The sequence below is a fragment of the Vanellus vanellus genome, assembly GCF_965231255.1.
Source record: "Vanellus vanellus genome assembly, chromosome: 9".
NCBI classification, from domain to species: Eukaryota; Metazoa; Chordata; class Aves; order Charadriiformes; family Charadriidae; genus Vanellus; species Vanellus vanellus.
Genome location: NC_138914.1, coordinates 11,012,598 through 11,040,289, shown reverse-complemented (window position 1 = coordinate 11,040,289; position 27,692 = coordinate 11,012,598). Strand labels below are relative to the sequence as shown.

Genomic DNA, 27,692 nt, shown 5'->3' with positions numbered 1-27,692 from the left:
GGCAGCACGAACACCCCACTAAAGCCCCAGGGCAGCCCCCAGCTCTGCTGGCAGCACCACTACCCTTGCTCACAGGCTGAGTTCACTTTCAGCTAATTTATCTGATTAGCACCCTAACTGCAGGGGCTGGTTAGCAGCTGCTAATTGCTCTGGTTGCCGCCCCGGTGGGAGCAGGTGGTGGGAAGCCAAGTGCCCTTTGCGAAGGCTTTGTGAAGGGCTGGAGGGAGAAGGGGCACGTCTGAGCAGAGAGTTTGGAGAGGGGTGGGAGATGGGGGAGTCATGGGGGGATTGCCTGAACACGCAGGGGAAAGGCACCCACCCGTTGCTCGGTGGGTGGCAGGGTGCTGGGGTGGCAGCGTGCTGACAGTGCTCATTGCGGGGCGGATGGGCAGCCAGCCCATGGTGTGGGGCCCATGCAGGACCCATTCCCAGTGCACTGGTGTGACATGCCAGCTCGCTTTGCCCAGGACAGCCCCACTGGGAAGCAGGGGGCTGCACTGCCAGGGGAGCCTCATAATGGGGGGGAAATGATCCCACAAACAAGAGGAGGAAAATGGAGACCTGCTTTGTCGGCCAGCAAAAGCAGGAGGAGCAATTCCCTGACAGCAGCCCCAGGTGGGCACTCATGAGCAGGACCCACACTCACCCCCACCTGCTGAATCCCACTGTGCTTGGGGGAGAGCACTCCCAGCCCCACAGGCATACAGCCCCTCCATGTCCCCTTTGCGTCCCTCCACGCTGGCTCCTGGTGCAGCAACCACCCCACACCGAGGACAGCATCGTCCCATGGGCCAGGTGTGAGCTGAGCCCATGGCCATCCGGGGTCCCCGAGGCAGCCAGGGCACTTCTGTGTCATGGCTGTGGTAAAAATAAGTTCTCCTGTGATCCTATGGACACTTTCCCCACCATTCCAGTGGGGTAAAATATTTGTGCCACTTTCTATTCTGCCTGTGCTCATGAGGCAAGCCTGAGTAATCCACCAACTGCTCCTTGGTGCAGGAACAGCGTGAATGACCCCCCTCGGGGACCACTGTGTTTCTCCACAGTGCATCGCGTCAATCCCTTCCTCTTTACGCAAGAGCCACGGGGCTTTCGTACGTATCATCTGTCGAAGCTGTGGGGGAGCTGCAAGCCTGAGGAAGGGCCGGGATTATGTAATGGCAGGGCTGGTTCATGGGCCGACTCAGCGGACATGTTACTGACCAATGTATATGCAAAGCGCTGCCCAGAAAGACCTTCACCAAGGTCTGCACCCCCCTCCTGAGCCCAGGGATGGATCCTGGCAGGGGACCAAGGTGCCAGCAGGAGCCAGGTCTGCAGCAAGGAGCCGGGAGAGGCACCCAGTGCCCTGGACCAGCACCACCAGCCCACTCCCTGCTCCATTTCCACTGCATTTCCGAATTCCCTGGGAAGGAGCCAGTGGAGACACTGGAGGGCTGCAGGGACTGGCACCACAGCAGGCATGGGTGCATCTCTTCCAACCATTTCCTCCTCTTGGATCCATCCATCACCTGTCTGGCAGCTCTGTGGTGCATCCGGCATCTGCCCTCACTGGGAGGGGGTCCCTCGCTTGCCCCTACCACTGCCAGCAGCAGCCGTAGGGCTGACCATCGTGTGGGGGGGCAGCCCATGGACTTGGGGCCGGGACACTACCAGCATGTGCCAGGGCCAGTCCGGCGCGGGTGGGAAAGCTGCAGTGCCAAGCATTGCACGGGTCCCGTGGAGCACAGCCTCACGGACAGCAAATAAACACCAAATCCTTCCTCCTCTTCCCTCCAAAACCAGCTCCCAGATTTGAAGTACATGAATCAGACATCAGCCTAAACACTGAATTATTCATAAACCTCTAATCTTCAGATTTCACTGAATATGCAGAAGTATCGATAAAAAAAAATAATGAGAGAATTGTACTTGCAAATTGCTCTTTATTAAAGGTTTAACTTGCATGGGTTCTATACGTTCCCTATTAGACCTTGCAAAGCTGCATAGGATTAGAAATCAGAGAGGATAATAATGTACAAAAATAGTTTCAAATGTTGATAACACTGAACAGCGAGAAAAACATCTTATTTGTATAACTGAGCTAAAAATAAAAATGAAGAACACTGCTACAATTGCAATATGCCATCTTGTAGTGCTTAAAACATATGTCGACGTCTCTGAGCCATATGCTCCCATGTCTTGCCTGCTACAGCGCGGAGGGAAGCTTAGCGATGCACCAATCAATCCTCAAAAGCACAAGCACTGGCCAAAACCTCCTACTCAGGCTGATGCCAAACTGATTGCAGCTGAACTAGGGAGGAGTGGGGGGGTACCGGGGGGCACCCGGAGGAGCCGCCGGGGGCCCAGAAATGCCCAAGGAGGAACGGTGGTTCTGCGGGGAAGGGGTGCTTCCTGCGGGGGGAGGCATCAAGCGGGGCTGCTGCCGAGGCTGCGAACGCCGGGTGCACGCTGCTGCGCCACAGGAGCAGGCGCTGAGCCCTCCCTGAGCACATGCCACACATGGCCATGCCATGCCATGCCATGCCGTGCCATGACGCCAGGCTCGCTCTGGGCTGCTTGTTTGCTGGGTGGGATCTGCTGCCAATGCCTCTGCGGCACGGAGGGGCCCATGTGCACCGGTACCTTGTCCCGTCCCTCTCGGAGGGGTCACTGTGCCTCCCGGGGCAGGGCTGGAGCTGGGAGCATCGGGCAGGGCTGGGGACACCTCGCAGCAGCCAAACCTGCCAAACCCCTGGGTGGCCAGAGCACGGCAGGGCTGAGTGGGATGAGGGAGGTGAGGGCGGCTCTGCCATGGTGGGGGGTCAGGCCCGGGGGTCTGCCCTCGGGGCGGGGGGACGCCAGCTCTCAGCAAGTCAAGAGAAAAGCACGGATTTACGCCAGTGGAGGAGCTAAGCCTTTGCATTTTAATTACAAAACGTGTGTACACATTTACAGCCTTGTTCCCAGGGTTCCTAGTGCCAGGAGAGAGGAGCCCGCCCGGCGGGGCCGTGGCCGTGGTGCAGCGGGGCGGGCGGCGGCAGCGGTGGGGCCAGGTTCATGCTCCCGGGGCGGCGAGGTGCACCCCGAGGACCGGCCGCTCCGGCGGGGCCTACGCGGGAGAGACCTGGCTGGTGGAGACGGAGGAGGTCTCTGTCTTGCCAGCAGACGTATCCTCGTCACCCAGCGGGTTCTTGCCGCAGCAGAGGGTTGTGATCATGCAGTTACGGAACTGGAAGAGAGGGATGGCCGGGGTGAGGTCATGGAGGCCAGGGCAGCACCAGCGCTGGGGCTGCCTCTGAGCCCGGCAGAGCAGCTTGGAAAGCCCCTGCCTGCCGCTCGGGGCTGGCTCGGACACAGCCCCAGCTCCTCCACAGACCCAGGGCCTGTGTCATTTCAAATGGGGTGGGCTTGTGTTTATGAGATTTATGCAATGCCAAGGATGAGCTGCCCAGTCGCCCTCCTGCACGCCAGCACAAGGTCACCTGGAAAGAAACCCCCCTCCCGGCACACTGGAATGTCGAAGTGCTGTAACTCTCTGCAAGCTCTTGTAAAGTGAAACACAAAAAAAGGAGATTGCCTGGCATCTGGCCAGTTACCTGTTTGTTCATTACGATGTAAATCACGGGGTTGTAGATGGCAGAGCTCTTGGCAAAGAAAGCCGGGATGGTCATGAAGATGGGCCCGAAGTCCGACCCCTGGTTGGTGAAGATGTAGAAAGCAACGCTGGCGTAGGGGACCCAGCAGATCAGGAAGGCGATGACCATGATGATGACCATGCGGGTCACTTCTTTCTCTGCCTTCTGGGTGGTGGCAGACTCCTGTTGCTGGGCAGCAGCCTGCGGGTGGAAAGGAACAGAAGCGTGATGGAAATGGGGAGGGCTGCGCCGGCATGGGACACAGGGTCAGGGCTTGGGGTAGTTGAGCTGCATGTCTGGAGTTTGCTGATTCCCCTTCACAGAGGGTCAGCCTGGCCCCGAGGGCCCTTTCTGTCGCCAGTCTGGAGCCTGGTGTGGGCCCCTTCCCAGCGCTGGGGACAGGGGTGGCCCCCAGCCCACCACTGCAGGCAGGTGCCCACCACCACAGGCAGGTGCCCACCACCACAGGCAGGTACCCACCTCCTTGACAGTGCAAACGAGGTTCCCGTAGCAGAAGAAAATAACCATCAGAGGGATCATGAAGTGAACCACAAACATGTAGATGACAAAAGATTCGTTGTTGATCTCTGGCTTCAGGGTATAATAGTCGATCCCGCATGAGCACTGCATGCCCTCGGGGATGTACCTGCAAGGTGAGCCAGGGAGGTCAGCACCCAGCAGAGGACACCAGCCACGGGCAAGCCGCCACCGGCCAGGCTCCCGCAGCCCCAGGTGCTGGGCACAGCGCCTTCCCTACCTGGACCAGCCAAACAGTGGGGGAGCCGCGCACGCCAAGGCCATGATCCAGGAGAAGGCAACACCCATGATGGCATGGTTCTCCCCAAAGCGGAAGTTGCTCATGGGCTTGCAGACCACTACGTATCTTTCAACAGCCAGGACAACCAGTGACCAGAGCGCAATTTCACCTGCACCAGGGAGAGAGAGGGATGGGGACACAGGGACTCTGAGCAACAGGAGAAAAACATGCTGATGGTAGCACGAGGCCTCCTCAGACTATTGTTCCAAAGGAAGACCCCTGGCAGCAGGTAAATCTCCACCAAGGGTTTGGAAAGAGAAATGAACACAGGCCAAGTGCAGATGGAAGGCATGAGAAGACACCTCCTCACTGCACTGCTGACCTGCAGTAACCACTTTGCTGCTGTGTTCTGAGATCCATGCCCACATCTTACCACTCATCCTAGACAGCACTGCACCCGCAAGACTGCGGTCCCACTCTGAGATGCAGTGAGCGCCCATCATCCCAGGATTTCTACCCACAGCTTCCCCGGAAACTTGTGCCACAAGGGCCTAACCAGTTAAACATCTGCCTGCAGCTGAAGGCTGAGCTGAACGGAGGAGGGTGTTTTTAGACACCACAATTTTTATTTAACATCTGTTTCGGTCAAAGCCTGGCAGGCACAGGGCAGAGAGCCAGCTTTGCTAGCCTGTGCCACCATGCACCACATCAGAGCAAGTGACAGGCAGCCCCATGGAACAGGAGGAGCAAATTTGTCATCTCTCAAGTCAGAAAGTGAGCCAAAAGGATGTTCAAATCCAACAACTGCAAAATCTGCTACTGGTTGTTCTTGGGATACTGAGCAGGTGGCTACCAAAATAAGGTCAAAAAAAAAAAAAAGTGCCATTTGTCACTTTCTTCACCTCCCACCCTGAAACACTGCAACTGCTTCGGCTCACAGCACCAGCAGACCAAGGACCTTCCAGATACCACATTTTTCCAAGATCATCTGGGTGTCCTCCCTCCCCCTCCTAAAATCTGGGGCAATTCCTGGCAGAAGACTTTTGAATATTTGGAAAACTCACCACCCAGAGTAGCAAAGAAGCCTTCAATGTAGCACCCTGTTACTCCAAAGACAAAGTACCCATTCATCGAAGTGTACATGGTGGTCGTGAAGCCTCCAAAGACCATGAAGAGGTCGGCGACCGCCAGATTCAGAAGGATGTAGTTTAGAGGCGTCCGGAGCTTCTTGTGCTGGATGGTGACATACAGTGTGAGGAAGTTGACAGGGAAGCCGAGCAGGATCAGCATGAACATGTAGGCAGCCAGCGCTGAGAACTTCCAGGGCTCAGCCAGGTAGTACTGGGGGTACTCGAAGGGGCTCCGCACCACCCCAGTCTTGTTGGACATGGGCACGTAGAAGTCTTGGCCTTCTGTCCCGTTCATGGTTGCGGTTCGTGAGGTGCCTTTTGCTCTTGCTCAGGGGTGTTTTTTGAGCGCGGGGGGATCGCCTGTGAAGTGGGGCTCCCGCCACCTCTCAGCCTTCGCTGTCACCCCAAGGAGAAGTGGCTACGCTCACCTCCGCAGGGCGGCCCTTATAAAGTGCCCCCTAGGGTAAGCTCCAGGCACTGGTGTCAGCGCGATTAGGGCTTAGAGTATTATTAATCATAATCATCCCGGGGTAATTGGCTTTCCTGGGAAAGTATTAAGGTGACACCTGTTTCTGGCCCGCACTGTCATTGTTGGAGACCATGGCTCATGTTCATATATAAAGAGGTAACTCTGCACCGTGCCTTTCATTTGGGGGGGCCCAAACCATATGGCAGCTCCACTTGCATGGCCTCACTCCTCAGCATGGCTGTGCTGCTCCCCAAGGAGCAAGGGTGTGGGGTGGGCCTTGCACCCATGGCAGTAACTGCACCCCAAAATCCAGAGCTGGACATGCATAGCTCATGCTGCCATCGTCCAGGGAGAGGCACTCGCTCTGACCCCTCCCAAGGCCCCCAGTCCACCCCCCACAGGTACTCGAAGGTGTGCTGCCCACCCGGGCAGTTTCCCCACAGAGAGGTACCGGGAATGGGCTGCATTACCATTGGGTTGCCATGTGGAGGGTGCCAGGGAAAGACAAGGCCCACAGGGATCCTTCCCGTGGTTGTGCTTTCTCAAGGCTCCCAGGCTGAGCTTTTGGCGCTCGCAACAAACAGAAGCTCCTCTCTGTCCCCCACTAACAGGAGGGAAGTTTGCAGTTCAGAACCCCACGACTGTGGGTTTGGGGGCCGCAGACAGCTGCTGGGTTGGGCAGGCACAGTGCAGTGTGGTCCGTTGGTGACAGAGGGGTGTCCCAGGCCTGTCCTTCCAAGGGGAAAGTGGGTCCATGACACCAGGTAGTCCCCACTGGAGAGCCATCCCCACCACAACTGCCATTCCTGGTAGGAGGCTGCAGAAGGGTGGTCTTGGGCAGCACAAACATCACTGACCCTTCTTCCACATGCTCTCAGCCACCTTTTTTTTCTGCCGCAGGATTTGGCTGGGGAGGTTGGAACCACAGTGAAACATTGACCCTGCTGACAGGTTTCCAGTTGAACTATCTCCTCTGTGCCTGGCTTTGTATGTGGTTTGGGTTGTGCTAATTGCATTGGTAACACCTAATAAATAACCTAGTCCATCTGTCCTGGACAGGTATCATTCTGCGCTGATGCTGAGGTGGCTGCTGGACAAGGGCACTGAAGGGAGGTTCTGAGCTGAAGCCAACACTCAACTTCATACGCTGGCTGACAGACATCTTTGGTCTCCTCAAAACCTTTCAGAATCATCAAATTCTACAGGGGAAGCTGTTGTTGGAGCCTCCCATGTCTTCCATGTCTCTGCCTCTCCTCTTGATGCACTTAATTGTGCTTGAAGTGTTCTTTGTGCCACTTGGCAACTGAGTTAGACATTACCTTTTCTTAATTTTTCAGAGGCAGTGGGACAATATGTACAGCAGAGTGAGCACAATGAAGACACGCGCAGAGGATCTCTTTTCTGGAGGTGGTTCCTTACAGTTTGCACCATCACGATTAATCTTTTAAGCTCCAAAGCTATTTTCACCATCTCTTCTGTTTTTTTTTTTTTCCACCCACTGTTTATCACCTTTCCCATTAGCAGTCAGTAACGTTCTGGCTGGCAGGTAGGTACCAGCTGGTTCCCCTGTGGAGGTGAGGCCAGGACTGTCTGCTCTGCGCCATGGTAGGGGACCGAGGCTGGAGGGGGACCAAGGCTGGAAGGGGCCCAAGCACCTCCCCTTGCTGTTTTGGCCGCAGCCGGGAGACTGAGCTGAGCATCCCTCGCAGCCAGGAGCAGAGGAGGGTGGAACGGTGAGTGCTTCATCCAACACAGGAGGACATGCCAGAGCTGCTGGAGCTCATGGGTGCGAGGTGGGCAGAAGCTCACGTCCTCTTGCCCTTAATAAACTTCCTTCAGTCCTGGCCTAGTTTCCCAGTGTTCCCTGTGAGTTAGTTTAGCACATGGAAAAAGTTTAAAGGAAGAAAGCACAATGCTCTGTATTCTCTTTGAAGAAGAGACCAAGCTGGGAAACCTTCAGTCTAAGTGTTGAAGGTCGGAAGGACCTCAAGTGCTGGCACTACAGACAAAGGAAGACCTGCATGGCTGTAGCCAAAGGCAGGCCATGGTCACTCTGGATAGTCCCAAAGGTCTTCCTTCACGTTAATGTGAAAATACCACCTCCTCACACACACTCTGCTCATGCTAAGTCCCTCTCAATTAACTTTTCACACGTGTTGCCAAGGCCAGAGCAGTGCCACTATCTAATTGCAAATGCAGCTGTTCATACGTGTAGCTGGGCATACAAGAAGGATTAAAGGTTTATCTTCCCAATACACAAATATTGCACCTTAAGCTCTGATGCAATAAGCTACTGCTGAGGTTAGCAGCTGCTGCTCAGAGCTTAGGGCCTGGCGTGCGTCACCACTGGAGCACGGCAGTGGGACAGGCAAGCGGTAATGAAGTAGAAGAACAGTCCAAATCAAAGAAAACAGTTGGTCAACCAGTCACAATAGCTTCAGAGGGGAGCGCCACGGTGGGACTTCTTGTGCATCCAGTGAGTCATTATCATGAGGTTACCTGAGAGTTGCAATGCACAAGGCAGTCTGGAACTAGAACATCTTCACAATGTACAAGATGTCTTGAGTATGTTTTTGCCCAGAAAAGCCCAATACACTTTTCAAACCTAGACTATACTCACAGAGCTGTTTCAAAAACAGAGAAAAAAAGCTTCCTTGCTTGATCCATTTTGTCTCTGTGTCACAGCAAACCCTATCTATTTATTTTTATAATTTTTTGCTCCCACTAGCTCTGCAAAGCCAGCTCAGTTCTGGGAGAACGAGCAGAATTCCATTCTGGCTCACATCTCAAACAGCATTGTTTATCCATGTCAATAGCAAAGTCTTCATTGCAAACAGTGACAGATGAGTCAAAAAAGCAGACGAGCAGTAATTAGAACAGAATGTTTTTAAAGTGGTAAATTAAGCAAACTTGGTCAGGAACTGTCAAGGGACTCAGAAAGCCCGGGGTGCCATTGTGGAGTGTCACTTTCAAGCAGACACGCAGGCATCACTAGTTTCATGTGCAAAGTGCTGGCTGCACGGTAGCTGCTTTACCAGCACCCAACGACCTCAGCCAATAGCTTAAGACAGAAAAGTAGAAAATCATTTCCCACTCAAAACAAATGGAGGCTGTGACAGACGGGATATCATGACGACAACAGAACTCATGGTAACATGGGCCCAATTTATACTGGATTAAAGTCAAGAGACCCATCGCTTCCTAGCTGCAAGCTGGCCCAGCTGGTTACCTGTGCAGATCTTCTGCTGTCGGAGAACTGCTCAGCGACTGTCCTCAGGAGATCCAGCTGCCCGGGAGTGCGCTGGGTCTGGTGGGGATGGGGGGACACGGTGCTTTGGATTTGTGTGTGAACCAGTGCTGGCAGCATGGCAGGGTCACAGCTGTAGCTGCACAGTGCTCGCACAGCACTGAGGGTTTCCTTTTCCCCAGGCTCTGTCCCCCCCAGCAATAGGCCAGAGCGGGGCAAGAAGACACAAGACAGGGCCATGCTCCACAGGAAAAGCATGGGGAAGGGAGGAAGGCAGGCGGGTGTTGTTTGTGGTGTAGCTGTTAGGCACACTAAGGTTCTGCTCTCCAGGATGCAGGCTGAAGACCTGCCTGCAACAGGGAAGCAGTGAATAAATTCCTTATACCTTTGTTTGCACACATAGCTTTGTTTCACTTATTATCTCAACCTATGAGCTGCTTTGCTTTTGCTCTTCTCATTTTCTCCCCAGTCCTGGGGGGAGACAGAGGGAAGCGAGTAAACCATGTTGTGGAGGCAGAGTTGCTGCCTGGGACTGACCCACAGCGTTTGGTCAAGCAGCTGCATCGTTAAAATCCCCTCAGGCTCAGCAAGAGGCTGGAGTAGAAGGCAGCAGGTCCATCTCTTCTCACCTCTACAGCTTGCCCATGGCTCTGGACTGAACCAGCGCTGGGAAACACTGCCAGAAACACTCCTTTAGCGCATCACCCCGCTGGTCAGCACAATGGCCCAGGGGCCTGCATGAGCTCAGGCTGGTCCCCTGCCACAAGGCATCATAAACGCCACCAGGACTGATGGGACAGCAGGAGTTGTGGGAACCACCCCGGGATCCCAGTACCGCAGCAAGTTACATCACTCAGGATCTTCTCGGCAGACAGTGAAGAACATGCCTGTCTTGGGTACAGAGGAGGGGCTGTGGGATATCACTGGCTGACGGAGTGCTCAGCCGCTTCACCATTCCTGCCTGGCACATATTTATAAGGGTGCAAATACTTTCAGTTTAGCCCAGCAGGGCATTTGCTTCATCAGTAGTGAACAGGTGCCTGTTACCAGGATGACGTACGTGGCAGCGGGCAGTCGAGGTATTATGTCTGGCTAGCTGGCTTAGCACGGAACACACGCTGCCATGCACAACCTGGCATTTTGCATTTTAACAAGGGTGAATTTTATGCAGATTAAAAGCTTTACCGCTGCCTCCGCCCCAGTGTGGCTGTGAGATGGCCCTTGATGCCAAGATCAGTGTAACTTGTAAGATCACATTTTAAGAGCTCTAGACTCTAATGCTGTTCTTACCTAAATGGAAAAGAAAGAAAAAAAAAAACCAAGCTCAGAAGCAGCAGCATTATCACAAATTCCAAGACAGAGTAGTGAAAAATAATCCCGTTTATTTGAAGATTTGACAATAATGGGCACATATCAAGGAGCAAATCAAGTCCTAACACAAGTTGGAATAAAAACAACAATTCCTTCAAGGCTGAACTTGACCCTATAAACATTCCTGTAGAAATCTGTGGCACTTCAGCTGCTTGCCTGGGAAATGTAGAGAACATCCACAAACAACAGACATTTTAATTTAAAAAAATAGTTACATTTCTTCAACTCAGTTCCACTCTTATGTACAAAATGGAATAAGATAACTAAGTTGCTAGGAAAACTCTTTAAGAAGTGTTTTGCTAAGCCAATCGGGGCATCTGTCAGTTGAGGTATAAGACTGTTTTTCTTCATTGGTTTGACTCATCTATTCTCCGTCGACAGAACGGACAACAATTATGCTGGAGTACGAGAAGCTCATAGTCTTCTGTGTGAAACATCTGTTAATTAGAAACAGATTTAGGGACAAGTTAGCCTGTGACTAGCTCAAAGAAAACACAAACTGAGCTCAGCAGCTTCTCTGTAGCACAGACATTCTGAAGCTACCATCACCAGAGACTCGGTCCTCTTACTTCAATTGCTGAGCACGCTACAACTTGGGACAGGGCAGCAAGCACTTCGCAGAGCATTGCCAATGTTGCTGAAGAGGCACAAACCAATTAATCACTTTTGCAGAAGGAAGTGCAAAAATTAGACAGTTTCTGTGTAAGCAAACGTGACTGAATTCCAGTATTTCAAAAAGCCATTCCTGAGAAGGGAAGGAGAGGGAGAGGGACTGAACCACAAACTAACTTAGTTACTGACAGATCTTCCCTGCTAGACCAGGGTGAAAGTCAGAGACAGAGCAAAAAGAAATAAATACAAATCAGCATTTGTTGTTCAGCCAAGGTTTGCTCAAGAGGCTCTGACTTGCTGTCAGTGCAACTTCTCAAATTCAGCTCCCTCAAAGTTTTCAGGAGGCAGCTGCTCCTCTGTGCATCACACAGCTCAGATTTTGGTTTCCATTGCCTTCTCTGTATCATTCAGGAATTTCTTGAATACATTTTAAAGTATGAGGTTTCAATTATTGGAATCGTTTCAGCCATAGGGCTCTCAGTAGGGCTTTTTTTTTTAAACTTCTCCATGTAAACACTACCTGAAAACATGACGGACACATGGTAATGGAGGCATCTGGTAGCAGGGAACGGTAGTACTGCCACCGCAATGGCTTCGGCCAACGTTTAATCAGGACATCCCTCCGGCTCATTGACTGGAGAACAGCACGATTCACAATCACTGGAACAAATTCTGAGCCTCCTTGCTGCAGGTTTAGAAAGAATTACTGTTACCAACTGCAAAGCCCTTTGAGTGTTAATAAGATGTTGCAAGCAGCAAAGTAAAATTCAGTAGAAAAAGCTAATATAGAATTGGCCTGAGTCTCGTCCCACCAAACTCACTGCCAGTTTGATCAACACCTTCAGCGACAGCAGCATCCAGCCACATCTCTAACTTGGTTTCAGTGAGCTTCCATGATTCATTTTAACACAACTCCTTGTAAATAACACCCATGCCCACAGTCTCAATTCACAGTAACGACTGTTTTGTGGGTATAATGCCTAGACACAGAAGTACCTTGGAGGACAGCCCCATTGTATCATTGTATGATGATAAAACCAAATTCCAGGAAGATCTTTGTTGTTTTGTAGGTTTGGGATTTTGCTTCGTTTGCTTTTTAAGAGGAGTTAACTGGTAAATCCCTTTCCCTCTCAAGTGCCACCCCCTCTTCCAGTCCCCTACTTTGCACCTCTCCTGCAATAGTCTTCGTAACACATTCACACCCAAAGAGCGGCATGGATTGTAGTTAAAATTTTCTGTTCATTTCTGTTGGTAGCAAGAAAGAAACAACAGGTAAGGTTCTTACCTCAAAGCTCAGTTTTGCTGTAAAGGGATCATCATCTTCAATAATATCTGGATTGTCATCAAGCCTCAAACTCTGTGCATCTAGATGCATTTCTTAAGGAAGAAAAAGAGTTGCTGTAACATTAGCTGTCCTCACAGAGTAAGTTTGAAAGTGTACCAGCAGGACTGTATCCTTGTTGCTCCAGAGTATTCTCAAACTGCTACAGTGCCCAGATTATTAGAGAAAGTACTAGAGAATGGCTTGCGGTGATTCACAGTGACTGAGGAAATTCATCATTGCAGCTGCTGGAGAACGCCAAAACTGACCACAACCAAGTATGACATCAGTTCTGTCTTCTTTCCCTCCCTGCCCCCTTCCGACAGATGACAAAAAGCAAATGAAGCAACATATTTAAATTACATGTTTGAACAGCTTTAGTCAGAGATTGTGTTTTCTTGTGCATTGCTCTGCACCTATTATTATACGGCCCCCACAGCAACTGGGAGCTCTGGATGCCAAAACAGATTCCAACAGGAAAGGTTATGAAGAAAGTCCCTGCTGGTTCCCTTTGGTTAAGAGAAGGCAGCCTCTAAAGCAAGCCGTTAAGGGAAGTGAATAACACTTCCGATTCTCCCAGTCTTTACAGAAAGCAGTTAGAATAAGTAAAGCATGGCATTGCTTGTTAAAAAGAAATATTTTACATGATTAGAAACAAATTTTCCTGATGAAAAAGCTTTACGAAAATATCAGGCTTAGTTAAACCCCACTTTGGTTGTTAGACTAACTTGAAAAGGAAACACAATGCAATTGTACTCATATCAGTCACATGACAAAATTTTAAACCTAAGGGGGAAAAAAAAACATCCAAGATTGTTGCTTTTTTTGGTAAGAAACGGACCAGATCCAGTTTTAATCAAAAGGATACTGTCACTCATCATCTCTTGCCACTTATTCTCTCTTTTATTCAATCTTGGAGCTTCAAGATCAATGAGAGCTACAGCTTCTTCATCCGTGATACCATCTTCCAAATAGAACTCGACCAGATGCAGTACCTCTATAGGGGTGCGAGAAGCAAGTAGCATTTGACATGCAAGAACTCAGAAAATGCCTCCTTAGAAGATACTGTGCCCCTTAAGAAGTGAACACCCTCTAGCTTCTGTGACAGTGGTGTTCTGCCCACATGTTTTCATGAAGCAAGTTAAATAAAATAAAATTAAAACAAACCAAAACCCCCTCAACTTCTCAAAGGATTGCATCTTTGTGTTAATGAAATACTTTATACATTCAGTGTCTCATAATAAAGCAATGCTTTACTGCTGCTGCAGTGAAATCCAACGATACCTGGGACAAGAGGCAGCCACTTAGTCAAATCTAACATTAAAAAGGAAAGATTTGTTTGTCCAAATAGTATTGCAGAAAGAACAAATTCAGTACTAACCTACTCTGCTCAGTTAACATTTACTACTTGAAAAGCACAACCAAATGCAATATTCCAACGCACCATAGGAGGACGCAGAGAAGACGAAAGGCTGTCTGCAGTTAATGCAGACGTTTCCCAAGTTATTTAGCAAAGGGTTGTTGGTAGAGCACCTATAGCACAAGGGCACGAGCTCCTGCAAAGACACATACAGAGCACAGTAATCATAAACAGACCAGCACAGCCTGAACTCTTTGTTTTCAATTAAATACAGGCTCCTTAGGTTTACACCACTGATATTACATCAGCACTAATCTGGACAAATACTGCTGTGAAATCAGATCATTTAACATCTGAATATACTTTCCCTTTTTAATAAAACAGCAAAGTTTTCACATTAAAAATAGCTGTCTTCGCCATTCTAACAATTAAATTTCCACCTTGCCTTTGCAGTAACAGAAGCAGAATTCTGCATCAAATACACAGTGACAAAAGACCTAGAAGAGAAGGTTAGTGAAAAAGTTTTTTGCTCTAAGGTTTGGTCAAATTCAAGTTCTCCAATTAATTCATCTCTCTTCAAGAGCACAGGTATTTTAGGCAGTTCTTAAGATTGTGTTTCTATTATTTCAGGTGGCCAGGTGCATGTTCACTTGCACAATACAATTTATTTTTAGTGAGTACTCCATGAGACACAGCTTTATAGAACGCTGCAGAAAGTCAGACTTCAGTTAAAGAAGAAAAGGTGTTAAAATAAGACTTAAAGAAGGAAGGTCATTCAAGGGATAGGGGGAGGAGGGAAGGAGGCCTAGGAGTAGGACAAATGAAAGTGACCTCCAGCTGGAGAGAGAGACAAAGACTGTGGAGTAATTGCATGTGGATCGGAGAGAAAAAGGCTTGAAAGAATTAATAGGCAGAGAGGAAGGTAGATGCAAGACAGGAGAGGGAGGATGGAAGCTGCCCATAAGGAAAGGACTGATTTTAATTTGTTCGCAGGAGCAAAAGAGAGTCTGACCTGAAGAATAACAATAAAAGGACTGCGTTTCCAGCAGAAATATAATTATATCACAGAGCTATGCATAATATATTTCAGATTTTTTCGTTTTCATTCGATTCCAAGCAACTCAGATTCTTGGATTAGGCCGCATATTAATGATCAACATGAAACACATTACAACTTACTTCACTGTCATGGAATGGCTTGGATCGGATTGTCAGGCTGCCCAGCTCAATTGATTTCTGGAACCTAGCTGGGATCTGCAGTCCCTGTAACTTGTCATAGGCGTGACGAGCCAGTTTATATGCACCAAGAGCTTTACTCTGTTTTGCCAGGGCAAATAATGTATTGCTATAATTTAATTAAGGAATAAAAATACATATGGTATTTAGGAAAAAAATGCAATACTCTTTCTAATCAGAGAAGTTGTGTACTGAAGCATATCAAACACCGGTACTTTAAACAGGCTTTAACAAGAGAAATCTATTTACATAACTCCGTTTAAAAACAAGTGTCAAAGGGCTATCAAAATGCCCATTATTAGCAAGGTAAGGAATTGGCCCTACATAAACATTTCTTTGGTTAAATATTCTGACTCCATTTACAAAATTTCAGTAATTTTAAGGTGAATGGATTTTTCCCCAGCCAAAAGAAAAATACAAATCTTACAACATCAGCAACCCGCTGACACCAACTAAATACACATGATCTTATTGGAAATAAAGCATATGCTCTGCTTCGTTGACCAAGGGTTGTCTTCCCCCTTTCAGCAGTGTATAACAGTAACTGCTGTTTAGAAAGCTACTGATCACAAGGCATGTTATGAAAGGCTTTATGAAAGATTATACATTTTTAAGTGAGGAAGTTATGAAAAGGAAAGCTAACATCCCATCCAAAGCCATAAATTAAGTGAAAAGAAAATGAGGCCTCCCTGTAGCATCCAGTGACCCTTCCTGTGATCCTTTAGGCAGGTGCATTCCCACAGGGTTCACACAGACCATTATGAAGTACTCTGCAAAGACGCAATATGCACTGACAAAGCTGTGCAAACATTAGCCTGACAGGCACTACACAGCCATACCAGCCTCATGCGAAGCAAAAGCTCCTGATCCCCCCCCCCCCCCCGTCTCAGCTCAGTCTCCTTGCAACAACACTGTCAGGATTCAGAGCCAACATCCTGTTACAGTGACTGCTACCCAAGAACTTGCTTCTCTGACAAAGGTGATACACCAGACTGGGTGGGTGGTTTTGAGAATTCCATGTTGGTTGATATGTACAGCTCAAAAAAAAAAAAAAAAAAAGAAAAAAAAGAAAATAGGAAAAGTAGCACACAGTTAAATACACAATGGTTTGAAGATGCTGATTATTTCCTTAGGGACAAAAGGCAGTTTCCATCAACTATAACCAACCGCTGAAACTGAAGATACCCTGCAGGAGCTATCTGCATTGTGGATCAACATCAATTATTCCTTTCATGTATCTCACAAGATAACTTCTAGATTTTGAACTGTATTGGAAGGATACACTTTTGAGATCCCCAAAGGAGTCTCCTTTGTTAAGCTGTGAAGCAGAAACCTGGAAATATTGAAGAGGGTTTCAGGCAAGTGGAAACTGAAAGGCTCCTCCTGCAGTATGAAAAATACAGACACATATTGCTAAGCTGGAAAACCAACAACTCCTATCACTACGCATCCCGGCACCAGGCATCTCGAGTACTGTGTTTCTTTCATACAGTTGCAAAAAGAAGAGGTGCTGACAGAATATAGCAAGTGGGTTTTGCATGTCTTTATCACCAAAGCTGATACCTGTCACATGCAGAAAAAGAGAGAGATATCTGTGTAGCTAAACCTGCATCTGTAACAGGCAATTTAAAAATGAGGGCAGTCTGGCCAGCAATAGCTTAGAGCTTCCACCCCTGTAAGGTCTGAAGTAGTCTGACCAGCAAAGACCTCCACAGCACAGTCTCTTCTTTTGGGCAAGGGCACAGATCAAGGGTTCTCAAGGGTTTTACAAAAGATATTTTCACCAACAGTGGTGGCAACATTGCTGTAATTGCTGGAAGTAGCAGGAGCTCCTCACTCATGATAGCTTATCATTTTGGAGTAGTTTATACACATCACTACTGATACACGTACCACATGGTGGGAATGCCTAAGCTAGGGTGCTGCCTTCTGTTCAAGCTTGTTTTCCCTGTGATTAAAGGAAAAGCCAGCTGTGGCCTGTGTAGGACCAGAGGCTTGGGTCACTGTGGAACCAAACTGATATAGCTAGCAAAAAAGGGCTGGAGGTGGGAAGTCAGCCATCCTCATATCTTCTATCCACGCTGAGAGAAGCACAGGTCTGCTAAAACCACACCGCAGGTTTTAGGAACTAAGACAACAGAAGTTCTTGTACAGTACAGCAGAAGGCAAATAAATAAAGTTACTATACAGTATCGCTAATCTACACTCAATATTTAATTGCCTGAAAAGTTATTAATTATTCCTAGTTATTTCTGGACTCCCTAGAGAAAAAATGCTCAGGAAGCATAAATACACAACTTCTAAAGTGAGTATCTTACAGTGTATCTTTGAATAGAGTGATAGACATGGTAAATTTCTGCCAAATGCTGGAAGTGATGAAACTTCTGTAACATTTCAGTCTTCTGTTGTTCATTCTCTGTGGGAGGGAAAGGCATTAGTGTAAGTCTCCGAGACGAGTCTATGAGACTCATCTGGAAGAAAACAGCATATTATGATTTTAGTTACAGCACTTCCAAAAGAGGTATGTACCAGTTCAATGTGCCCACCTACCTGCGCAAACCACACATTATACAGATTTACCATATATCTGAGCAAACTGCTGGCCTGAAACAAGCATGGTAAAACACAAAACAGCTGAGGCGATGCTTTCAACATAGCTAGAGGCTATAGCTTAGTTAAAGGTAGAAAATAGTAGGTGTGCATCACTGGAAACCTCATTCATAACTTCAGAGTTTACAAATAAAATGAGTTTTGAAACATTTGTTTCATAAATATTAAATACACTACTAAGCCAACTGGAAAAGTCTGCTTCTCTATAAAAGACCTGAGGGGTAACAGATCAGCACTGTCATGAATCAGCTGAACTGGAGAAAAAAAAAAAAGGTACTTATAGTACCATGCAAAAGGCAGTATTATCAGTCTTTTGTATTCATTATTACTGAATTACACCCGTTAACTACTGGCTCCACCTCCCTCCCAGTGAAATACATTCAGAAGACAAGATGATAGCTAACAAAAAATTAGTTTTATCTCCATTGGCAGAAATAATTTGTGAAGTACCTCTCCAACCTATGTTCAAATACTAGATGTATCTTCCACCCCAAGATCATCTTTTATTTACTAGTACGTTAACCCTCCAACCACTTCTCCAGTTAAAGTGTGTTGTGGGAAGGTGCATGAGGATACATGGTCCCAAGAGACACGAGTTTGATTCCAGTCAGATTTCAAAAGGAGGCTCAGGCATTCTGATGTTGCTATTTTGCTTATTTGTTTTAAGTAAGCACATGGGAAAACCAGGGGGACTACAAAAATAGCACAAGCCAGAGTTACAGAGAACATTAAAAAAACCCAACCAACCAAACAAAAAAACCCAAACCAAACCCAAAGCCACACAACAGTGAAGTAGTTGCAGCAATGCTATCACAATTCAGTAATTGTTTGTCTACATGTACAAGAAGGTAACAAATACAAACTTTCTTTCGGTTACTTACCTTGGGCTATATCTAAACACTGCATGGAAAGCATCCAATAATAATAGGCTGCATCGTTAAATCGGCTTTCAACCACAGCATTGTGTGTTAGCTGCTCCAGCACTCTTACAGCTTCACTCTGCCTGCCAGCCTTGTGAAATGCTACAAAGGAGGCAAAAACAAAGAGGATTTTACAGTGTGATTATATCAATTAACTGAAATTAATGTTTTTAAATTAAGAGCAGTCTATTCAGCCAATATCAAATAGGCTATCCAGGGCAGGATAAAAAGGATTATACACTGCTATTTTCCTCCTTGAAAGTAGCGACACTAATGGAACATGAGAAGCATCTGTAGGCATTTTGTGGCTTCTGCACTGTCTCAGTGGCTCTTGAGCTCACAAATTTTGTACAATGGTGGTTGCTTCTTTTTTTTTTTTTTTAATACAGGAAAGAGAAAAAATGCTATGATTATTAGATCTCCATACAAACAACGGGAATCTCTAAACACTGCAAATCACAACTTCATTCAAAACTATAGTAAGTTAATGTTTGAAGTTAGTGCTCTGATTTGTAATGCTGAATATTTTGAAAGAGTACAGCATTTACTATATCCTTCTATCATTTATTAACAGCATTCCCTTATTTGATGCTTAGAAGTCAGTATAAAATAAGATCCTGAATTCTCACTTCGTAAACATGCATTTGGCAAACACAGTCTTCAGACAGGATAGTGGGGATGGAGGGGGAACCAGCCCCCCAAAAACCCAACACCACAGCACAATTGCTTCCTGACTTCAGTTAGCTCAGATATAACCAAGTTCTTGCACAGCAACACAATGATCTCGAGCTCAGCCATTTCTGGGGAATTTACATTTGCTGAGGCACAGCAGCATAGAGCTTTGTGGAACAAACTGGGAACAATACACCTATATTGATGCACATGAGTTCTATGCACAAACTACCAAACTGCCCTAAATCCAAGTGCTCAAAGGTTTGGTGCTGAAACACACAAACTAGTTTTGTGTGGAGACAGATCATGTCTGGCACGTTCACTATCTTGGCCCTTACAAGCAAATGCACACTTAGATCTGAGCTGGCTCTGGAAACAGCAGATGCAACAGTCACACGGAGCTACACCTGAGAAAAGTAACTATACTAAAAACATGCTCGCTCCACATGGAGCTTGCTTCAACATCTCCTTGTCCCTGGAACAGTTTATGAATTAAATTTGGAAGGCTGTCCATGTGACGGAAGGTTGACAGTTCTCTTTAAAAGTAATTTTATAAACCTAACAAAATACATGAAAATTCTTAAAGAATTGGGAAAATGTTACTTGTACAAATCCAACATTATCTAAATATAAGGGAAAATGATGCTTTCCACTCAGGTTTATAAGTTGGTTGCCATATTTTGAATTCTACTGTGATAAAAATATTAATAAAGACAGTTCGGATTATATGCCAAATACTGTTGCCACTTGCCACACTCAGATACACAATGCAATGGAAAATCCGGACTTGTATTTAGATGCCATCATTTTTGATAGACCCATCACATTTTCTTATCAAGTAAGGAGACTTACAGCTACTTTAAGACCAGTATGAAAACACAGATTCTACCTGATTTTGAATCCCACTGTTAAGAACCTCTCTGGGTACATATTCTGTATTGGAAAAGTACGGAGCAAATTTCAAGTGACCAGTGATCTGTCAATGACATTTTTACCTTTTTGGGCTTCTTCAAATCTATCATTCTCTGCTAGCCACTGCGCGTAAGGTACATAAACATCATCTTTGAATTCAGGATGCTTTTCACTCAAAGCAAATGCCTGAGGTAAATAGAAGAATTCATTTTTAGAATACTGCATGGTTTAAACAGTTAAAGGGTTTAGAATATTCTATGGAATCAATCCTTTAGCTCAAAGTAAATTCACAATAAAAATACATACACAGAATAGAGCGTAATCCATATTTTCTCCAGTATGACACTAATGTATTTTAAAATAAAAAGCAATCAACAACAAAAGAAAAGCAGCTAAGCATAGTAACAGTCTGGTTATTGAAACGGAGAAACTTGAAAGTGATCATGTAGGAAATGTAGTAGATTTCACAGCAGAGACAAACAGTATTTTTATTTTTACTGAATATCTCTTCTGAAGAAAATGAAGTAACACTGTAATTGCAGTTTAGATTCACTTTCTAAAACTTGCTAACTAGTCAATACAGGACGGAGTCTGCAATTTTCTATAATTGGGGGAGGGGGTTTGTCAATTCCAGCAGAACTTTGAAAATATTTCCTTAAGAAACTAGCCCTATCAAAAACTTAATGTGAAGAAACAAGAACAAAATTAATGGTGATCCCAGCTGTGAAGTGGGTGGTACTGGCAGACCCATGTTTTTATGGAAAAAGAAAACAGTGAAGTCAGAAGCACAAATCCAGTTACAGAGTGGGGTCCACACTAGCACAGCACGCATTCATCAGATCCAAGTTATGTGTATGGTATTCTCACTCAGGTCTGTCAAATTATAAATAATACAGTTCAAAACAGAATTTCCCATGGTATAATTACTATTTATTCTTTCTGTTCGCCTAGAAGCATCCCATGGATCACCATAGGAAGTGGGCAACTATAACTCAATAGGGAAAAAAAGGTGCTCAGAAGTGAGACCAAGAAATATTCAGCCAGGAAGCTAAAAAAAAAAAAAAAAAAACCAACAAACAACAAACCAAACCACAAAAATGAAACAACCCACCAAACAAATATTGAGCATACAAAATTAACTTAAGTACTCTGAATCACATTTTACAGAAGCCTCCCACCCTGCCTCTCCCTTCACTACAGTGGTGGAAGAGCCAGACATTTGTCTCCCTTTCTTGCAGCCAGAGCAGTAAGAAGTACTTGTTTTAAACACAGAAAGCAAGGGCATGCTTACTTCTTCCCAGCGATGAGTCTCCACATGGAGATGGACCAATGCTTTCAGGTCACCAACCTTCATGTAGGTTTCTGCTGCATAGCCAGGGTTATCAAGTTTCTTAAAATAGAAGGCACATTTTGACAAAGACTCACGCTCAGCTTTATCCAGTTTTCGAGCAATTTCAATCAACCTAGAACCAGTAAAAAGAAGCCAGATGTTTCAGGTTCTGCCTTGTTGTTTTGCCTTTTGTTTAATTATTGTAATAACTTCACCTTTAATCAGTTATTATCTAATAAATATCATAATAGTAGTACCATGCAACACTGTTTAAACAGTTATCGGTAAACATTCAATTTTTTTTTCCTTTTACAAACTCAAAACCCGTTCCTTCAGATTTTACTCATCCTGTAATTCCGTATCTCAGACTCTTTGCACAGTCATGAAGACAGAGGGAGGGGGTAGGTCCTACATGACTGACATGGGACACTTCCTCAACCCTGAGCTAAAACAAAGGATCATGAATAAACATTTCCCCGTTTGCCACTCAGCAAAACTGAGGCAAGGGAAGGCTGTGACATGTCTGAGATCTTATGGCTGCTCAGCAAATGACCCAAAGTGTCAACTATTGCAAATCAAGGAGAATTTGACTTGTGCCAGGAGTAGCCCCAGAATTTCTACATATTCTGTGTTCCGGCTGTCTTCTCCACCCACTAGATGATTATCCTTAACAGCTTAAAACAACAGAAATAGGCTATCACATATAAGCACTGTGATGATTACTTTGAAAAGCTTAAGGCATGCATATTTTAGAAGACAGTCTCATAGTACAGATGATCCCATTCAGACTCTTTACTGTTGTAATGCATTTGTTTTTGTAACATATTTATGTCCTTATCCTCTAAATATATGTAACCTTTAAAACATTTGTAATTGTAATGTTTCAAAGATTCAGTTTGATATAAACAAAGGCACATATCAAACAAGTTTTGTCTAATTTTAAAATTATGCAGAATTCATATAATAAAAACTTGAATAAGTTATTACATTATCTCCAAGATGGAACTAAAACCTACATGTCAACCCAGCCATGGTCCCCACTGATTTCTATGGCCTTCATGTGCTCGCCTGCAGAGAGGTACATCTCCACTGCTGCTTTTGGTTCATTGATATTCTTGGCCCAATCTGCTTGTTTTTTTATTAGCATCTTTGTGTCTTTGGGGTCTCCAGATCCCAGAAAATCCTGAAATAGTGCAATACAAAAAGTTTGCATTACCTTCTGGTGACAACCATTGTTACAGTTGAAATTCTAAAATACGTAAAAGCTTTTTTAATGAATATTGTTATGCCTCCTAAGAAAATAAATACTGCACACAGAGCAGCACAAACTGATCTGACCTTCAGCAACTAATTATCAAGGCCCAATGAAACAATGGCAAGTCTCCCATTTAGATTGTTTTCAATTACAATTAAAAAAAAAAAGTGGTAGATTCTGGGAGGGCCAGGAGAAGGACGATACGGATGGCCAGAGGTAATAAATATGTTCCCTCTTGATTTCTTGGAAAACTTACTCTCTGTTGAACCTGTTTAAGTGGATACAAATTATGATTTCTGCATGCTTTACAGGAACATGCCTTTCCAAAAGAAAATAGCACTAATCTCAAAAACTGTAATAGATCAGTTGGAAGTTTCAGATTTTCTTTTTCAAGCCAAAAAGGTACAGTTTCATTCTTAAAGATGACCCAGCCCCACCCCATGCTTAGTTAACAATTGTATACCCTCTTAATCGTATGTTAGCATCAGGATGCCCAGCCACAAATCAATTAAAGGCTGAAATGTTGTTTTCTGCAAAGACACTTGATAATTATATTACAATATATCAAAGAAGTTCTTTTATAAGGACGGAATGACAGTTGCTCAAAAGTGAAGAGTGACTCTGAACTACTGGTTGGACTTCTGCAAGGAATGCAAACACCAAGCCTGGATGCTGTGATGACCACCACTTTGGAAATATTTTTAATAGCTTGTTCAGCTTCTTCTGCCAATACCAAAGCCCTGGCACCATATGGTTCACATCTGTTGACATCATGTGCCGGGGGGGGAAAGTACTTCAGCACCAGAAGATTGAGTAAGGGCAATTTTGTCTGTTAACAAAACAGGCTACTGTCCATTAACACAGCTTCTAGCAAATGAAAAATTAGAACAGAGAAATGGAAAGGAAAGAAAGCAGTGGAAAATTACCTTATCCTCTGTGTTTCTGGCAAATTCTGATTCAGGTTTAAAAAAAAAGAAAAACAAACCAACAACGAAACAACAAACACGCAGAAAACCCACAAAAAGTACCCACACAACAGATCTGTTGCACTACCACAATTCAGCAGTTCCCCTGATGCAGCCAGTCAACAGGTACAGAACTATACTCCAGCTCTGTGCCAGCTCCTAAATGCGCTCCACGTAGGATTTTGCTCTAGCATTATCTCCTGCAACACAGCCCTGATCCCCATCAATAACTATAAAAATATCATGATAATCTTTGAATATGAAAAACTGCAGTGAAAGAATCAAGTTGAACAACATCTTTGACACAACTTGTTTTCCACCTTAGGTTACCAAAATAAGTCCAAAATCAAAAGCTCAGCTTCTTACAGTATAAAGAGTTTTTTGTGAGTTCTCAGTAATTTGTGATCTGGTACTGCGATAACGAGCCTATGACCAGATATCAAAGGTCTTCCTGACATCTGCCTCCAGTCTGGACTCTCTAGCCAGAGCTAATCAAAGTCAAGCACAAGCAGTCAGATTCTGTATGGGTCCCTTTGGATAATTCTGGCAGCATTAAAAAAACAACCACCAAAAAAACCCAACACAAAAACACACCACCCCCCGTATATCTTTCCTTGGAAAAATAACTGGCAAACAAAGGGGTTTTACATATTCTTCCATGTATTGCGCACTCGCACAAGAAGCTTCCTTCATACGCTATAAAGTACCTTTAATTTCCTCTGCATGGAGTTACTCTCAAGGACAGGAGACACAAGACCTTTTGCTCTCTGCTAGTTAAATATAGACATGACTACAGCCAAGAATTAAAAGATTCTTACGAAGACTTATGGGAAAATTTTCATCTATGAATTACGTTTATGTTCAAGAGAAGCCAAAACACTGAAGCTAACAAAGACTCATCAGCCAAAAATAGTGGAAGTCAGACTTACATCAGAAAAGCCCCAACTACTTATATTAAGTTCTTGGAAGAAAAAGATCTCTCTGTAGCACAGTTTGTGGAATCTATGCTAAAACAGTTTATATGCATGTCGTGGTAAAGTCTTTGTGCTGCATTGGGCAGAATAAGGCTCTGATGAGTGACGAATGAGACTAAACAGTGCATGCGTTCTCAGGGATTTTGATAAGAAAACACCACAGAATACTTAAAAGCCAAGTAATGCTTTCTTATCAATGTATAAAACCATCACTTTTTAAAACTACATTCAATTTATTTCTACATGGAAACAGACTTTTAAAAAAAAGCCAAGACATTGAATTTTTGGAAAAAAGTTCTCTAATAAACAAAAATATACTAGGTTAGTATATTATACACTTTTTTAAATACATTAATATAGAAGTAACATACCTATTTAAGTTCAAACTCTGAAAGAAAATATTTTTATTATAATACGGAAATGAATTAACTGCATGGTACACTCACCTCCACTTTGCATTTGTACTACCTTATTATCTTTGGAAGACAAAAAAAATTAAAAGGGACTCTTGAGCAGATGATAGGGAAGAAAGTCACAAAATTGAGATTTTTAGTTTTCAAAACAGGAAATTTACTATGGATAATACTATATAAACACAACGAAAGAGTCACTTTTGGTAGTGTCCGACAAAAAAAAAAAATCCACTGAAAAGCCATGAATTCCATGGACGCATTTGAGACTACAGAAAACACAGTTTGCTACCTCAGTATTAGACTCTGAAGAAAAAAGCCACCATTACATTTTTCCCCTTATAAGCCAAAAAACTTCAACCAATTAACTGAGAAAAAGCCCACATTTCATCCAATCCTTTTGTAGGATCATACTTTGAGAACAGTTACAGGTACATTAATATTTCTGTATTTAAATATTCAGTTGCAAACTATTACCTTCGCATAGTCAAACATGCGTAAATCAGAGTACATATCAAGGGCTAGGTTTTCATGGCCACTCTTTTTGTACAACTTTGCTGCCTCATGGAATTTTCCCTGGTAGGCATAAACATCTGCTAGGAACAGTTCATTGTTGTTCTCTCCATGCTTCTTCCGCTCCTGGGGGAAAAAAAAAAAAAAAAAAAAAAAAAAAAAAGAAGAGAGATGTGCAAAATATTCTAGATGATTAGGACCTAGGTGAAAAATAGCTATTGAAGAATTAGATTTTCAGGCTTAGATTTTAACTGTTAATAAAAATATGTAACAGGATATGATAATTACGCCTCTCCAACATTTCTGGTGAATTTATAATTAAAGGATTAAATCTCTTCTTAATTAAAATTAGGAAGAGCAAAATTAAATGTCACTATACAAACCAAAGTGATGAAAAATCACTGCTCTTGATTTCATCCAGGAAAATGAACACACTATCATTATGCTATGCTATTTTAATAAAAAAAAAGGCATCTGATGGGTTCCTTATTTTCTCCTGTAGAAACTTACTAGCGTATAATTTGACTAAATTAACAATATGCGCATGTGGGACGACAAGCATGAAAATAATTGCTAGCCATAAGCAGATTCACGAAGTGTGTTAACCCGGCTCTGAATAAAAACCAGTGTCACCACCACTGACCCCACACACAAGAGCTCCTGATTTCAGGTAGGCAACAGTCGCTCACAGAGCACCTGCACTGCTGTCCTGCAGAGTGGAACTGCTCACCGACTGTGAGCAGGGACCAGACAGGCAGAGTGTGCAGTGCCACAGGGAAACTCTTCACGTGAATCAGAGCCACGGAGGTACTCTGACTTCAAAGGGCCACGTATATGTGCACACACGTGCATACGTGTGAGCGGGTTCCAATGTGTGTATTTTATCCTGTATCTTGGAAACACATTACTACCCTGCTTTGGATAAAATTATTACTACAATTAGCCCACTTCATATGGAAATATATGGATGTGAATTGAATTTAAAGAAAACTGCACAAAAGAGGGAAAAGCACTCCACGAGCATACAAACTCCATTCTCTACTGCCAAAGGAGACTCGGCTGTCACCCCTTCTGGTCACGCTTATTGACCAGGCTGATACTGGACTGATGTTGAAAGTTCCCTTTAAAAACTTGTTTAAAAGAATAATCAGAGGAATTGTTACACCATTTTTCAAAGATTTCACAAAATCTTGCTAGATACAGAGGTCTGGCAATTATGTTTCCTGCTGTCATCAATTAGAAAAAAAATGTGTTGTTACTGAGAGAAAACCAGCATATTAATGGAACATGTGTGCTTAGTTACATCCTTACAAGCCTTAAAAAGAATCTGATACACCACAAGCAAGAGCAAGCAATGATGTAGAACTCTCACTTCAGAAGGGAGAATTTTCAAGAAGACTGAAAGTTTATGCCTATTTACAAAAGGAATCTTTCTTATTAAACAGAATATAACATGACAATTCCAGAATATCCTCAATAGCTGCAGATGTGGAGAAGCGTATGTGGAAAAGAAAAGTTAGTAGCGGTAAAATAATGCTCTTGTCTACCTATCTGCCCTTTAAAGGAAAAAAAAAAACAAACAACCAAACACCAAAAAGAGGGCTCCTAAGGCAGAACTTTGTCCCACATTAGACACTGAGAAAAGTTAACTGCGACTAACTGGTGTTTTGACAGAACCAGGACAGCTCTGTAGAAATAGAAGGTGAGGAATGTATTCTTTCAGAGAAGATAAATCTAATTAGCGTGAGAAAGAGGAATTCCCTTTATGCCATCTCAACACAGATCTTTAAACTAAGCGTTATCATGCAGTCTTTGCAAAGGACAAGGGTGATACCATGTCTTTTAATGTGCTCACGACAGATAGTTATTGTCTAGTGGAATTCTATCAAGAAGTGTGAAAAGAATAAGAACTAGTGATTAGAGCACAGTATGGAAGTAAGGAAACCCAAATTCTATTTCCAGTTGTCACAGACTTGTCATGAGACCTTGAGTTTGTAGTTTTATTTCTCTG

At 44.6% G+C, this 27,692-nt stretch overlaps 2 protein-coding genes across 4 annotated transcripts in view; both read right to left on the bottom strand.

Moving 5' to 3' along the window:
• Positions 1 to 3,036: 3,036 nt before the first annotated feature.
• RHO (rhodopsin) lies at positions 3,037 to 5,799 on the bottom strand (the record flags this gene model as incomplete). The annotated part of the gene is made up of 5 exons (XM_082487877.1): positions 3,037 to 3,211; positions 3,579 to 3,818; positions 4,098 to 4,263; positions 4,375 to 4,543; positions 5,439 to 5,799. The coding sequence occupies 5 exons, from the start codon at positions 5,797 to 5,799 to the stop codon at positions 3,092 to 3,094; spliced, it is 1,056 nt and encodes a 351-aa protein (XP_082344003.1). The 3' UTR covers positions 3,037 to 3,091.
• A 4,783-nt stretch (positions 5,800 to 10,582) lies between these two features.
• Positions 10,583 to 27,692, bottom strand: part of IFT122 (intraflagellar transport 122) — a 32,785-nt gene continuing 15,675 nt past the window's right edge. For 2 of the 3 annotated variants that reach the window (XM_082487790.1, XM_082487792.1), the window contains 13 exons: positions 25,646 to 25,807; positions 22,581 to 22,747; positions 21,526 to 21,697; positions 20,318 to 20,420; positions 18,612 to 18,752; positions 17,439 to 17,536; positions 16,403 to 16,503; positions 15,064 to 15,229; positions 13,969 to 14,080; positions 13,393 to 13,521; positions 12,489 to 12,568; positions 11,724 to 11,888; positions 10,583 to 11,028 (listed from right to left, as the gene is read on the bottom strand). In XM_082487790.1, coding sequence (XP_082343916.1) covers positions 10,939 to 11,028; positions 11,724 to 11,888; positions 12,489 to 12,568; positions 13,393 to 13,521; positions 13,969 to 14,080; positions 15,064 to 15,229; positions 16,403 to 16,503; positions 17,439 to 17,536; positions 18,612 to 18,752; positions 20,318 to 20,420; positions 21,526 to 21,697; positions 22,581 to 22,747; positions 25,646 to 25,807 — 1,686 coding nt within the window. In that variant the 3' untranslated portion in view covers positions 10,583 to 10,938. The remainder of the gene's footprint in view (positions 11,029 to 11,723; positions 11,889 to 12,488; positions 12,569 to 13,392; positions 13,522 to 13,968; positions 14,081 to 15,063; positions 15,230 to 16,402; positions 16,504 to 17,438; positions 17,537 to 18,611; positions 18,753 to 20,317; positions 20,421 to 21,525; positions 21,698 to 22,580; positions 22,748 to 25,645; positions 25,808 to 27,692) is intronic. The other variant, XM_082487791.1, reaches the window with a different exon arrangement.